The sequence below is a fragment of the Sturnira hondurensis genome, unplaced genomic scaffold, assembly GCF_014824575.4.
Source record: "Sturnira hondurensis isolate 20B ecotype Veracruz unplaced genomic scaffold, ASM1482457v3 Scaffold0017436, whole genome shotgun sequence".
NCBI classification, from domain to species: Eukaryota; Metazoa; Chordata; class Mammalia; order Chiroptera; family Phyllostomidae; genus Sturnira; species Sturnira hondurensis.
The window spans coordinates 15,437,530-15,451,426 of record NW_028090067.1 but is presented as its reverse complement, the minus strand read 5'-3'; the positions used below and the strand labels follow the sequence as shown (position 1 = coordinate 15,451,426).

The 13,897-nt window shown below is 55.4% G+C and overlaps 1 protein-coding gene across 1 annotated transcript in view; it reads left to right on the top strand.

The window, feature by feature from the left end:
- The window catches only part of MYH9 (myosin heavy chain 9), an 89,485-nt gene that overhangs the window by 64,666 nt on the left and 10,922 nt on the right, over positions 1 to 13,897 (top strand). The window contains exons 16-27 of the mRNA XM_037068106.1: positions 1,351 to 1,544; positions 1,860 to 1,981; positions 3,192 to 3,261; positions 5,045 to 5,205; positions 5,991 to 6,099; positions 7,574 to 7,705; positions 8,143 to 8,349; positions 8,884 to 9,021; positions 10,009 to 10,132; positions 10,906 to 11,077; positions 12,141 to 12,353; positions 12,737 to 12,881. Coding sequence (XP_036924001.1) covers positions 1,351 to 1,544; positions 1,860 to 1,981; positions 3,192 to 3,261; positions 5,045 to 5,205; positions 5,991 to 6,099; positions 7,574 to 7,705; positions 8,143 to 8,349; positions 8,884 to 9,021; positions 10,009 to 10,132; positions 10,906 to 11,077; positions 12,141 to 12,353; positions 12,737 to 12,881 — 1,787 coding nt within the window. The remainder of the gene's footprint in view (positions 1 to 1,350; positions 1,545 to 1,859; positions 1,982 to 3,191; positions 3,262 to 5,044; positions 5,206 to 5,990; positions 6,100 to 7,573; positions 7,706 to 8,142; positions 8,350 to 8,883; positions 9,022 to 10,008; positions 10,133 to 10,905; positions 11,078 to 12,140; positions 12,354 to 12,736; positions 12,882 to 13,897) is intronic.

Sequence of the window (13,897 nt, the reverse complement as noted above, 5' to 3'; positions counted from 1 at the left end):
TAAAAACCCGTATTGTCTTCTGAGCTCCACTCGGCAGAGGCGCTGTCTCACTGTGTGAATGGCTGCGGGTGTCCCAGCATGAGGACTGGACGCTGTGCACGCTGCCTTGTGTGTGTGCACCTGAGGGCTGAAGTGTCATTTGTGTGTCCATCCGCCAAGCACTCAGCCAGCACCCGCTCCCTGGGGGCAGGACAGGCTCCCGCAAAATGACCAGTTATTATAGAGCATATTTGATCTTCCTCTGGGCAAGCTGAGCGGCCTTGACAAGCCAAGCCATTCCCAGGAAGCCTTTGGTGGCCCTTAAAATGGGCCCTGGGCGCAGAAGCGCAAAATCGCCTCCTATTGGTTCACCCGGGTTTATTGTTAGTCCTGGCTTCTGTCTTGAATTTCTGCCCTTTTTGCCATCTTCTAATAAACAATCGAGATCTGGCCACAAAGGAATATGAAAGGGACTGTCACAGAATTCTTAACTTTTGCACCTAGCAGTGGAAGGCTTCACGGTTACTACGGGCTCCTGCTTCAAACTGACCTCAAACCGCTGGCCACTTTGGGTTCATTTGTTGTTTTGTTTGTGCCTTGGAAGCGGTTCATTTTATTGCTTTGGGCATGAGTCACGGTGACAAGGGCAGCTTCCTCAGAGGGTTGGTTGAGATGGCAAAGGTCTGTGAGCTAAGAGACAAGGCAAGTTGCAGAGCACGAGGGGTCCTGTCCCCGGGATCTCACCACTGGGAGTGCTCTTCGGAGCCCTCCGCCTCGGACACCAGCCCGCGCTATTCCAGTCCCTGGTTTAGAGCGCGGCCTGGGTGTGGCCCAGACGGGCGGTTGCCAGAGCCCAGTGCATGACGACGCAGGGTGGCCGCAGTGCTCCCACTTCTGACTGCTGCCCTCAGCTGTAGGTGAGGGGCAGTGGGAACTCAGGGTCCTGGGATTTTTCCACCAGTGACCATGGGAGTACAGAATTTTGTGAGACAAGTTTTAACCCCTCCTCGGAGCCAGGCTGGCGGAATGGCTAGGCTCACTATTCCAAAATACATTATTAGCTTTATGTCTTTGTGTCTTTTTGGGAATAGAAGCTTCTAAAGTGGGCTGAACACTGGTGATGTGAACAGGCTTAGGGACCACTCCCCAGGAGAGAGTAGTCTCAGTGGCTGTGTGGTCTTCCCCCGGCCTGCTCCCTGCTTATAAGGTCAAGTGTGCTCAACATTTGCAGATGGCTGCATGTGGACTCTGAGTAGAAAGGGTCCTGCTGTTCTGTGGTCTCACACCTTCTTCTGTCCCGATGTCTGTCTCTGCCCAGCCCTGCTGGGCCTGCTGGAGGGTCATGTGCTTTTCTTTGCATGGTCTCTGCAGTGGACCGCATCGTCGGCCTGGACCAGGTGGCTGGCATGTCGGAGACGGCGCTGCCTGGGGCCTTCAAGACGCGGAAGGGCATGTTCCGCACGGTGGGGCAGCTCTACAAGGAGCAGCTGGCCAAGCTGATGGCGACGCTGAGGAACACCAACCCCAACTTCGTCCGCTGCATCATCCCCAACCACGAGAAGAAGGTGCGGCCGCTCATGCGGGTGTCCGTCCTCGTCTGTGGTTCCCACCCCCAGTGCGCCTAGCGCCCTCGGTGGAGTCCCTCCGCAGCCTCGCTCCGGCCTCTCCCCGGAGACAGGCTATATTTGTAACCCGCGTTTCTGGGTGGTTATGCTGTCTTATAGCCTCTCTAGGACTTGTGTCATGCAACTCGCAAAGCCTGCGGGCCTCCGTGACTCACGAGGCGTTCGCCTTGTGGAGTCCGTTGAGGCCTACCCAACCTTGCTCTGTGAATTCCTAGGCCCCAAAGCAAGACCACACACACCTGCTTTTCTTTTTAGGCTGGCAAACTGGATCCCCATCTGGTGCTGGACCAGCTGCGCTGCAACGGGGTTCTTGAGGGCATTCGGATCTGCCGCCAGGGCTTCCCCAACCGGGTGGTCTTCCAGGAGTTCCGGCAGAGGTGAGCAAGGCCTGCAGCCTGCCTCTTCCAGTAGGGTTCTCCAATAAGAAAGCCTTTTCCGCCCTGGCTGGTGTAGCTCAATGGATTGAGTGTGGGCTTGTGAACCACACGATCGTGGTTCGATTCCCAGTTGGGGCACATGCCTGGGTTGCAGGCCAGTTCCCAGCAGGCGACTCACGAGAGGCAACCATACATTGATGTTTCTCTCCTTCTCTCCTTCCCTTCCCCTCTAAACATAAATAAATAAAATATTTAAAAAAAAAGGAAAGCCTTTTCTTTGGCCACCTAGAGCTGAGGGCTGGCCGGCTTCTCTCACATGTTTCGTCTCTGCTCCTCCCCCTACATGGAAAGGGGTTTCCCTCCTTTTATATTTACTTATTTATTTACTTTTAAAAATATTTATTTTTAGAGAGGAGAAGGGAGGGAGAAAGGGAGAAACATCAATGTGTGGTTGCCTCTTGTACGCCCCCTACTGGTGACCTGGCCCCAAACCCACACATGTCCTAGACTGGGAATTGAACAGCGTCCCTTTGGTTTGCAGGCTGGCACTCAGTCCACTTAGCTACACCAGCCAGGGCCCCTCCTTTTATAAACTGAAACGAAAGTAATCTTGTTGGCTTTCATGCCTAGTGACTCTGGGGCCTGGCAAATGTTTGCTACAGTTAGAGGAGTTAATGAAATCTACCAAGATCAGCCAGAGCACTCGGGCGTTTCTATAAAGGAACTTTATAGAAATAGAAGTCACCGAATACTGCGGCTTCTTGTCATGTGTGCAGAGGGACATTAACGACACCCTCCTATTTGCCTAATGGCTGTGTTCAGTGCCAGTCGCCGTCATGACCAGCCCTCTATTTGGACCATCCTGCTTGTCAGCAGTGCCCAGCAGCATGTCTGGAGAGACGCGTGGCCTTCCGGGGTTACAGACACGATATTGGGCAGTTAGCAGTTAGGAAGCCCAACCTGAAGCTCACTCTTGAGGGAGTTAGTCCAACGCAGGTTTCCATTCACTTTCCGGGAAACACCAAGCCTTCCTTGTGCTGTTCAGCTTGAGAAGAGCAGGGTGGGGTCGGCCAAACGTCTTTTTTCGAAGAGATACGGCAGGCCTTCTACGTCTGCTACACGGTGGGGATGGTCCTCTTCCATGTGCGTTCCAGGCCACGTGGGGTTGAAGCAGGAGGCGAATTGACCCAGTTTCTCTTTTCTTCCTTAGATATGAAATCCTGACACCAAATTCCATCCCCAAGGGCTTCATGGATGGGAAGCAGGCGTGTGTGCTTATGGTGAGTTGAGCTCCCTGTGGTAGGAAGGACCTTTGGCTGATGCGCACCTGCGCGGCCAGTGCCTGTCTTACTGGATGCGTGCCCTGTGGGTCAGATGACACCCGTGCTTTCTTGACTGGGCCGTGTGCTCCAGGTCTGGTTCTGCCAGGTTCCCTGAGCGGCAGCCTCCTTGGCCTTCGGATGGTCAGGGATGGCTCGAGGGGCCAGGGTGGCGTGGAGGGCACTAGAGCTGTGGCAGGCTGGGCTCTGGCATGAGGCACTTCCTTCCCTTTGGGGCACATGTTGTGCTTTCTTGCTCACATCTCCGAAATTCCCGTCCATTGTGCTCAGGAAGGCAGCTTGCAGCCGGGGCAGCAGGCCCAGAGCACCAAGACCAGCCCAAAGGCCCCAACGTCCACTCTTCTGGGCCTTCTGTCTCTCCCCGCCACCCCTGGAACAGAGCTTGACAGGCAGTGGAGACTCTGAACTCCAGGGAGGGAGTGAGGGCCTTGCGGTGACTGAGCGGCCAAGCTGGGGCCGGGTCCCACCTGTCAGTTTTCCTGCTTTGCATTCGTGCTGTTGTTTTTTACGTGTCCAGGGTTAGCAGCTACTGCTTTTGCTTTGCTTTGTATTCTTTCCAAAGAGTGGGGTGGGGGGGGAGCAGTATTCTTTGTATTCTTTCCCTGGTGGGTGGGGAGTTGGTGGGAGAGAAAAGGGAAGAAAAACTCAACACTTACTGTGTTCAAAGCGCCCCATTGAGGGGTAAAACACAGCTGTCTGCTCTCTGATGCTTACCAGCTGATGGGAAGGAAGGCGCGAAGCATGGGGGGCTGCCTCCAGCTGGCGTCTGGGCCACCCTTCCTGGAGGAGACGTGGTTGGTTGCTGGCAGGCGAGGGGTGTCCCTCCTTAAGACACAGGCAGTTCCCCTTCGCTCCCCTCTCTGCAGGGACGGTGGGAGGAGTCTCCCGAGGCTCACTGTGCAGGGAGGGGAGGTGCCCACGCTGGCCTTGCCTTCTCCTCCCAGGGCCTCACGCAGGCCTGCCAGGCCGTTTGTGGTCTCTGAGGCTCTCCAGACCCCAGTCAAGGCTCTGCCTTGTCAGAGTTTGCTCTAAATCCCTTCTCTGCCAAGCAGAGACTCTTGCCAGTAGGCTTCACAAGAGGGCCTCGTTCCTGCTCTGAAACTGCTTAATAGTAATGGCAGCCAGCATGCATTCAGTGTTCAGTGCGTGCTGGAACCTGTGCTTGCACTCTCTGCATTCTCTTGGTGAATTCCCACAGCTCTGCTGGGAACGGGGTGTTGTTATTTGCTCTGTTTGTCAACTTTTTAAAGTTAAGTCATTCCCATTTTATGGCTTAGGAAATGTGGGCTCACAGGGGTTAAGGCCCAGGGTCACCCATCTGATCCTGGACCTGGCCTGTTCTGGGGGCTGTGCTGCTCTTAGTGACCACAGTGGTGGCGCTCTGTCAGAGGGTGGCACCAGGCGTTTGCAGAGCGCGGCTGCAGTGTGCAGAGGTGGGGGGTAGAAGGCAGAGGGGGCCTTTCAGTTCCCTGTAGTGCTGAGGTCCTGTGTTTCTCCTCAAGTCTGACTTGTCACCCTGCCCCCTGCTGGGACCCACTAGCCCCGCTTCCTAGTGTCCCCCGAGCTCCAGGAGACAGGCTGCCCAGCACAGAAGCAGCAGCAGTGCCAGGACTGGCCTTTTGTGGCCCCTGCCCCCGCCCCCACCCCCCACCGAAGCAGGCTGTCAGCATTGTTTGCGGGCTCTGGGTTTCACGCAGTGAATGGCCTGTTCTCCTCCGTTTAGATCAAAGCCTTGGAGCTGGACAGCAACCTCTACCGCATTGGCCAGAGCAAGGTGTTCTTCCGGGCTGGCGTGCTGGCCCACCTGGAGGAGGAGAGGGACCTGAAGATCACCGACGTCATCATTGGGTTCCAGGCCTGCTGCAGGGGCTACCTGGCCAGGAAGTGAGTTCCTGAGACACCAGCCTCTAACTAGCCGGCCCCACATTCAAGCCCCTCCGAGCTCTCCTGGTGCAGAAGGGCATTTTAGGAAGCTGTGGCCTTGGAAGTCCTAATGCCATTCAGGTGTCTGCCTGAGGGGACCCACGTGGCTCTCCCTGATCCCTTGCTTCCTGGATTTCCGCCTGATGTTTAAAGTGACCCGGTTGGCAGGAGGTGACTGTGCTTGGATCTGTGTGCCCTGAAGGCTCCCGCTCACTGGTGTTCCTCGCTGTTCCCAGAGTACCCTGAGCTCCCAGGGGAGGAGGCTGCCCTTCACTTAGGCTGAGCGGCTTCTTCGGGATCGGGCTCGCCTGCTGCAGGGCAGCGGGTGAGGCGGCTGCACGTTGGTTTCTTGAGCCCGGTATCTGTGCTCAGGGACACGTTGCGGACTAAGCTCCAAGCACCGGGAGCCAGAGCCTCCATTTATTTAGAAGCCGCATGAGCAGGTGTTGGGAGGGTGGGAAGCCGAGGTCCATAGGTTGACTGAATGGCTGGCGATTATGCCTGGCTTGGATCTGCAGTTATTGTACAAGGCTCTTAGTGCAGGAGGGTGGTCCTGTGATCTGGGTCCTTGCCACCATCTGCAAGGTCTCTCCCTCAAGGCCAGCCTCTTTCCCTCCACTTCTGTCTTGAGGTGCCCCCGGCAGGGGCTATCCCTCCAGAAAAGCCTCCAGGAGCGAAGTCAGGACTGACCCCTTAGAGGTCTGCTGTCCCCCTGCCGAGGTGCTGACCGTGCCCCTCACTCACAGGGCCTTTGCCAAGCGGCAGCAGCAGCTGACGGCCATGAAGGTCCTGCAGAGGAACTGCGCCGCCTACCTCAAGCTGCGGAACTGGCAGTGGTGGCGGCTCTTCACCAAGGTGGGTCCTGGAAGGGCCCTACCGCACCGCTGCCTGGCCAGCGTCTGTCATGGCTGAGGGGCCGAGCGGGCCTCTGTGTGGGGCTCATGTCCCTGGGAAGGACACTTTGCCTTTGCCTCCCTGGGCCTGGCAGCATGACTCCAGGGTGGTCCTACCTATGGGGCCTAGGGACATGTGAGCTGTGGCACTTGTCCTGTTGGGAAGGCCGCAGCCTGCTGTCGGGCTGGGCTAGGGTGGCTCAAACAGCAGCTTCCAGGATGTGAAGGCCCCGCCTGCCACGGCCACGCACATCTTGGGCCTGCCCTCTCAGGGGCCCACGGACAGTTAGTTGGTCAGAAGCTTTGCGCGCAGCTAGACGGGCCTTCCCCAGCCTTCAACAAATCCCTTTTAATAAGTCACTTAATCTGTTTCTGCTAATAACTAATTCGTAGTAATTGTGAAAAGTTAGGCTAACAAAATACATAAAGAAAATGAAAATTTACCCATAATCTCTTCAATGCCAAGCCAATGTCAACATTCAGTAGTTTTTTTTCAATATTTGTTATTGCTGTCGTTTTTTTTACTCCCTGTAAGTCTCTCTGCTGTGTGAACCATATATATTCTTACATAGCTGAGCTGTGGCTTATATAAAGTGTTGAATTTTGCATTTTTCATTCAAAATTCCTTTATGAGCATCATTTTTAAAAAATTTTATTTTTAGAGAGAGGGGAAGAGAGGGAGAACGACAGGGAGAGAAACATGAATGTGGGAGAGGGGAACATCGATAGGCTGCTCTAGCACACCCCCAACCAGGGACCTGGCCTGCAACCCAGGCGTGTGCCCTGGCCGGGAAGCGAACTGGTGACCTCTGAGTTCTCAGGCTGATGCTCTTGCCACTGAGCCACATCAGCCAGGGTGAGCATCATTTTTAAAAAGGCAGAATAAGTTTCCCTAGAGATATTCACAATTTATCTGGCTACTTTATCAATGATGGGTCTTGATCTAATTTCTTCTTTTTAAAAAAGATTATTTTTTAGAGAAAGTGGGAAGGAGAGAGAAAGAGAGGAAAAGAAACTTCAATGTGTGTGAGAGAAGCATTGATTGGGTGCCTCTCGCATGCCCCCAACTGGAGACCTGGCCCGCACCCTAGATGTGCCCTTGACTCTGTTCAGAGGCTGGGACTTAGCTGGCGGAGTCACACCAGCTGAGGCTTTTATCCAGTTTCTAGTTTTTCATTATTGTAAACCATGATGCCGTGCATATCTTCATGCCTACAGAGGGGCAGTTTCGCTGAAATGTAGTTAGCAGGTCAGAAGCCTGTGGCACAAGGCACCAAATTAATTTCCAGAAAGGTTGCACCCATTTGTACCCTGCAGTGTGCCTGGTTACCCCGCACGCTTGGGAGCTCACAGGTCCACAGGTGAAAAAGCCTCATCGCTGGCATTGGCGTCTGGTGTCTTCAGCTGAGCATGTCTGTCTCCATCTCCTTTCCCAGGTCAAACCGTTGCTGCAGGTGAGCCGCCAGGAAGAGGAGATGATGGCCAAGGAGGAGGAGTTGGTGAAGGTCCGAGAGAAGCAGCTGGCTGCGGAGAACAGGCTCGTGGAAATGGAGACCCTCCAGTCGCAGGTGAGTGCAGGCGGTCCCAGGGTAATACAGCTGATGCCAGTGCTGCCACCTGCTGGCCATCTGCAGGCAAGGCATGTTGGAATTTAAGGGGATACTTCACTGGAAAAATGGTTCATTGTTCTGTAGACCTCACTCAGGGTTATGTGATGTAGGGAGGCCACTTCATGGGATGGAAAGTTCAGGAGTGTGGGGTTTGAGGCCCAGCTCCAGCACTTCGCTTCTCTGAGCCTGTTTCCTGGGGATGTTGGTGTACAGCTCATGGCACAGTCATAAAGGATAAAGGACATGGTATATAGAGAATGCCTGGGAGCGTAAGCTCTCCCCGGATGAAACTCCTTTGTCAGCATGGTTCTCCCTCCGGAAGCCAGAGCTAGGGAGCACCTGGCCTGGAGTGGCCCGTGGAGGCTGCAAGAAACATTTGCACCTGTTGTTTGCAGCTCATGGCGGAGAAGTTGCAGCTGCAGGAGCAGCTCCAGGCGGAAACAGAACTGTGTGCCGAAGCTGAGGAGCTCCGGGCCCGCCTGACAGCCAAGAAACAGGAGCTGGAGGAGATTTGCCATGACCTGGAGGCCAGGGTGGAGGAGGAGGAGGAGCGCTGTCAGCACCTGCAGACGGAGAAGAAGAAGATGCAGCAAAACATCCAGGTAACCCAGCTTCCTGCCCCCCCCCCCCCCCCCCCCCCAAAAAGGGCCNGGGCCAGACACCAGGCATGGGGAGGAGGGGACGGGGTGCGGTGAGGAGCAGTGACACAGGGACCGGAGAGAACACCGAGGTGGGAGTGCCAGGGTGGGCCAGCTCCTCCCCCTCTCGTCCACTTGGGGCAGCCTTTGAGGAGTTCTCTCTCTGGGGCGGTGGTTTCTCACCGAGTGTCTCAGCTCTCCATGTGCGCTGCCCAGCTAGCATCGAAGTCGGTTCCGGTTCCCTCCCTCGGTCCTGCCCCGGCTGGTCCGAGCAGCGGAGGGCGGGGGCTCTGCTCTCTGCCCGCGTCGTCACTGGCGGGAAGCTTGCTCTAAAGGAAGCACCTCAGAACAAGCGACCGCGTGATTGGACCTGGGTTCTTGTCCCTGTACCCCAGTTTTAAACATGTGACCCCACAAGTAGGAGTTGGGCCATATCTCAGCTCCACCGCTGGGCTTGCATGGCCTGCTGTCCACACGGTCCCTTTGGCTTCGTGACAGGAACTGGAGGAGCAGCTGGAGGAGGAGGAGAGCGCCCGCCAGAAGCTGCAGCTGGAGAAGGTGACCACCGAGGCCAAGCTGAAGAAGCTGGAGGAAGACCAGATCATCTTAGAAGATCAGAACTGCAAGCTGGCCAAGGTGAGGCCCTCGGCGGGCAGAGACGTGGGCCTGAAGCACCGGGGCTGCTGCTCAGTAGCAGATACTCCTTCCTGGGTGTCCCATGGCCTGTGGGCACCTGGGTCATTCGAAGGGATGGTTCTCATACCTGAGTGGGGCCCGAGGGAGAGGTCAGACGTATCTTAGTAAAGCTCTTTGTAAACTCTTGAGACCCGAGACTTGGCAGAGCTGAAGCGTCTGTGTGGCATTGCATGTCGGTCACCAGTGGCGCTTGGGGCACCTTGGGTGCTTGGTATTGAGGTGGGGGTACTTCTCCTTCAGCTTCCCCAAGGGGGTGGCTGTTTCTTTTGAGAACCAAGTTGGGTCTCTGTCAGCTAGATGGCAAATAGAAGCTGAGGGGTGTGTTGGAGGAAAAGAAAGGACTCTCAGAATGCCATCCCTGACCCTGAGGGCAGGATGTGGGGTTGGGGTGGCAGGGTGGCAGCCTGGGAGCTCTGTGACTCAGGGAGCAGGACGCTCATGCTGAGTGACAGAGTGTATTTATTTCAGTGGCTGTGCTATCGTGGGGAGACCCTGCTAGGTTAGCACTGCAGTGGGGGCCACACAGCACAGGCAGTGAGGACTCTGTGGGCTTGAGTGGGTGGGAGGCCACAGCCCTGCAGTGGACAAGCACGGGGCCTGGAGAAGACAGTGCCTGAGTCCCCTCCCCGACACTCGCTGCCCCGGATGCCCCGAAGGGATAAAACAGGCCCAGGAAGGGCTTCAGTACCCACATTTGTAGGTCAAGGAGACTTATCCTGCTCTTCAAGGGGAATTAAGTGGCCTTACAAAGTGACCCCTGTGATCTAGGAAGTCCCACTGAATCAGTTATTTAAGTCCTTGTCCCTCCATTCATTGGTGGATTTCTGGACGAGCCGTACTTTGAAGAGAGCTGAAGTGTCTGTGCTCAGCTAATGCTGAGCCCTGACCCAGCCTCACACCACCCTTCACACCCTCCACACCCCCCAGGAGAAGAAGCTGTTGGAAGACAGGATAGCTGAGTTCACCACCAACCTCACAGAAGAGGAGGAGAAATCAAAGAGCCTGGCCAAGCTCAAGAACAAACACGAGGCCATGATCACTGACCTGGAGGGTAAGAGGGTAATGGGGAGGAGCAGAACTGGGAGCTGGAGGCTCACGCCTTCCAGGGTCATCAGCACTGGGAGCAGGTGCACCAGGCGGAGTCACGCTCACTTCCATGTGCACCAGCTTCTGAGGCTTCCTAACTGGTTCCTGGGTGGCCCCCGGCTCTGCCACTTACCAGCTCTGTCACCTCGTACCTGTCACTTCATCTCCATGAGCTTAAGTTTCTCGTGCCTCTAAGGGACACACTGGAAGGGCATTTGTGAGGGCCGAACTGTCTCATGCTTGCGGATATGCCACGTGCTCTGTCAAGTGCTAGACTGATAGATATTCCAGGACCATCGCTTGTCTTGGGACAGGGTGACAGATCATGTCTGTGTCTCTCTGTGCCCTGGGGATCTGTGGTGAGGAGGACGGGGTGGCAGTGCAGGTCTGTGGTCATCTGTGGGCCCCTTGTCCCCTGCCCCTTGAGAGGAGTGGACACGGGGGTAGGGGAAATCCCAGAGCTCGGAGCTCATGCCAGAAACCACATGTCCTCTGTGGAGATGCGGGACAGCCCGCCGTCTCCAGGGCAGTGGGCGGAGTAGGAGAGACGCAGGACCTAGCAGCTCCTGGTGATGCTCTTTTCCTTACCCAGGAGTTGGTGTGAGAGTCTGCATTTTGTCAAACCTTATGTATAGCTTGTAATAAGGAAGCAGTGTTATATAAGAATTAAAAAACAGAGATGGCAAAGTTTACGGCCGCTGGTGGCTCTATCGGCTTCTCCCCACCTTTCCCTCCCAGAGCGCCTCCGAAGAGAGGAGAAGCAGCGTCAGGAGCTGGAGAAGACCCGCCGGAAGCTGGAGGGAGACTCCACGGACCTCAACGACCAGATCGCCGAGCTCCAGGCTCAGATCGCCGAACTCAAGATGCAGCTGGCCAAGAAAGAGGAGGAGCTTCAGGCCGCCCTGGCCAGGTGAGAGCCGGAGCATCAGCTGGTGGCCAGGTGGCCACAGCCAGCGCTTCCTGCCAGCATCCAGCTGTGGTTCTTGGTGCATCAGTGGACGGGGAGCATGCCCTCTGCTGTTGTGGTCGTGGAAGCCGTTTCACAGTGAAACACTTTCTGTTTACGAAAGGCACGTTTCCTGTCACTTGTTTGTTTGTGATCCTCAACAAGGCATCCAGCCGCCCACAGTCCTTTCATTTCTTTAAATTAAAATTTATTGGCTACAGGCATTTTTTTCTCCTCTACAACAGGCTATTTCTTAGAGTAGTTTTAGGTTCACAGCAAAATTGAGGCAACGGTATGGAGGGTTTTGGTGGCTCCCCTGTGCTCCCCACACAGCCTCCTCCAGCCGTCAAGATCTGGTACTGGCGGGGGAGGGGGGGTACATTTGTTACAATTGGTGAACCTGTGGGGGGTACATTTGGTACAATTGGTGAACCTGTATCGATATAAAACCATCACCCCAAATCTGTGGCATATGTGTATTTTTGTTTTGTTGCAGTCTTGATGAACTGTAACATTTTATTTCCTTTTTATTTGTTTACTTGACATAGAACTTACTATGTTTAAATACTGACTTTTTAAAAAATATTTATTTATTTTTAGAGAGAGGGGAAGGGAAGGAAAAAGTGGGAGAGTAACATCAATTTGTGGTTGCTCTCATGTGTCCCCCACTGGGGACCTGGCCTGCAACCCAGGCATGTGCCCTGACTGGGAATCGAACCAGCAGCCCTTTGCTTCACAGGCCCATGCTCAATCCCCTGAGCTACACCAGCCAGGACTAAGTACTGACTTTTAATTTGGAAAAGGAAATGATTTCTGTAGGATGTTTCACAGCCCTCGCAGTGGTACTGCCCTTAGCTCTCCCGCGTGGCATGCCTCACATGCCACTTTCGCTGAGTGAAGTCCCTAAGAGACATGACTCCAGTGGCCAGGAGTGGCTTTGGCACCTCTTTCCAACACCTTTTCGGCAAACCCTACCCCACCCCTTGAAGGTAAGACGGCCATGTCCTGACGTTTGTGTCTTTGGCAGAGTGGAGGAAGAAGCCACCCAGAAGAACATGGCTCTCAAGAAGATCCGCGAGCTGGAATCTCAGATCTCTGAGCTCCAGGAGGACCTGGAGTCGGAGCGAGCCTCTCGGAACAAAGCTGAGAAGCAGAAGCGGGACCTCGGGGAAGAGCTGGAGGCTCTGAAGACAGAGCTGGAGGACACCCTGGACTCCACGGCTGCCCAGCAGGAGCTCAGGTATGCCAGGGGGCAGGCCGGCTGCGGCCCAGGCGGGGAAAAGGAGGCCCTGGCCTTGAGGGCTGGACCCCAGGCCTCTGAACCCACGTGGCGGCCTTGCTGCCACGTACCAGAGACAGAAGCCGCAGTTGCTCAGCATCTTCTCTACTGAAAAGACCTACTCAAGAGCCTGGCTTGAAGTTTGGGTGGGCTTTAGGCTGCAAGGGCACAGAAGCCTCCACAGTGTCTTTGAGGGTGGACGGCTGGGAGGGAGGGGGCCCTGGCAGAGGGGCTGCCTGAGGTGGCTGGTGCGCCTTGCGTTCCTCCCTGCAGCCAGGGAAGAGCCCCAGGGGCAGCGTCGCTCCAGGGTCCCTGGCCTCCATTCTGAGGGCATTTCTCTCCAGGTCCAAACGTGAACAGGAAGTGAATATCCTAAAGAAGACCCTCGAGGAGGAGGCCAAGACGCATGAGGCCCAGATCCAGGAGATGAGGCAGAAGCACTCCCAGGCCGTGGAGGAGCTGGCCGAGCAGCTGGAGCAGACAAAACGGGTGTGCAGGCTTCTCCCAGGGACCTGCTCCTGGATTTCGGTGGGAGGGGGTTGGGTCCTGCTCCTTGCAGGGCTGGGGCCCTCCTGGAGACTCACTGCCACTCCAGGCCAGTCCTGTAGGACAGAGTGGCTCCAGAGCCAGACCACCTGGGTCAGAGGCCAGCTCCAGCTCTCAGTGGCTGAGTGACTTGGACAGATAGCACCCCTGTGTGTCAGCTTCCCCGTCTGTCAAGGAGGCTGCCGGTAGGTCTGTCTTACACGTGCGTGTGAGCTGAGCTGGAGTTGATGACGTGTGAAGCCCTTGGGTCGCTCGGGCTCAGTAAGTGGTTCGACACCATCATCGTTACTGTTCCATCAGACAACCTGCCAGACCAGAGAGCTTCCAGACACTGGGTGCCCCTGAAACTGAGTTTCATAGGGTCCCTTTTCTGAAACCTGGGTCCTCTCTAGACCACCCCCAAGAGGAGGTGGTCAGCTGGAGTCTTCCTGGGAGAGCCCTGCGGATATCAGTCCCAGCAGGACTCTCTGCCTGGCAGCTGAGGGCCCAGCAGTTCCTTACCAGGACAAGTCCTGCCCGGTTTGGCTCCCAGCGCAGACACTCTTAGTGACAGCTCAAGAGGCCAAAGGCTGTTCCATGTGGCAACGTATAAATGTTTTGCAAACCTTTTGTATCTGTCTCCCTTCAGCTTCCATCCAGTTCTGTGCAGGTTCTTTAGCTGTTTTTACCCAGCATTCTTTGCATTCACGGCTTACCCTTGAACTTGCCTGTGACCCTGTGGCCCCTTGGTGCAGACTGCAATGGGATTGTCATGTTGGTTCTGTAAACTCCACTTCATTTTTGGGAAGAACATTACATTATTACTTTGAATATCCAATTTCACGGCTTCACGGGGATGTCTAACTGAAAATTATAATTCCCCTCGTTTTATAGGGTCGTAACTAAAGTCATAAATATCTGCAGTTATAACACCTGGTACTTGAATGTTCCCTCTGCTCAGAAGGGGGCTGGGCGGGCTT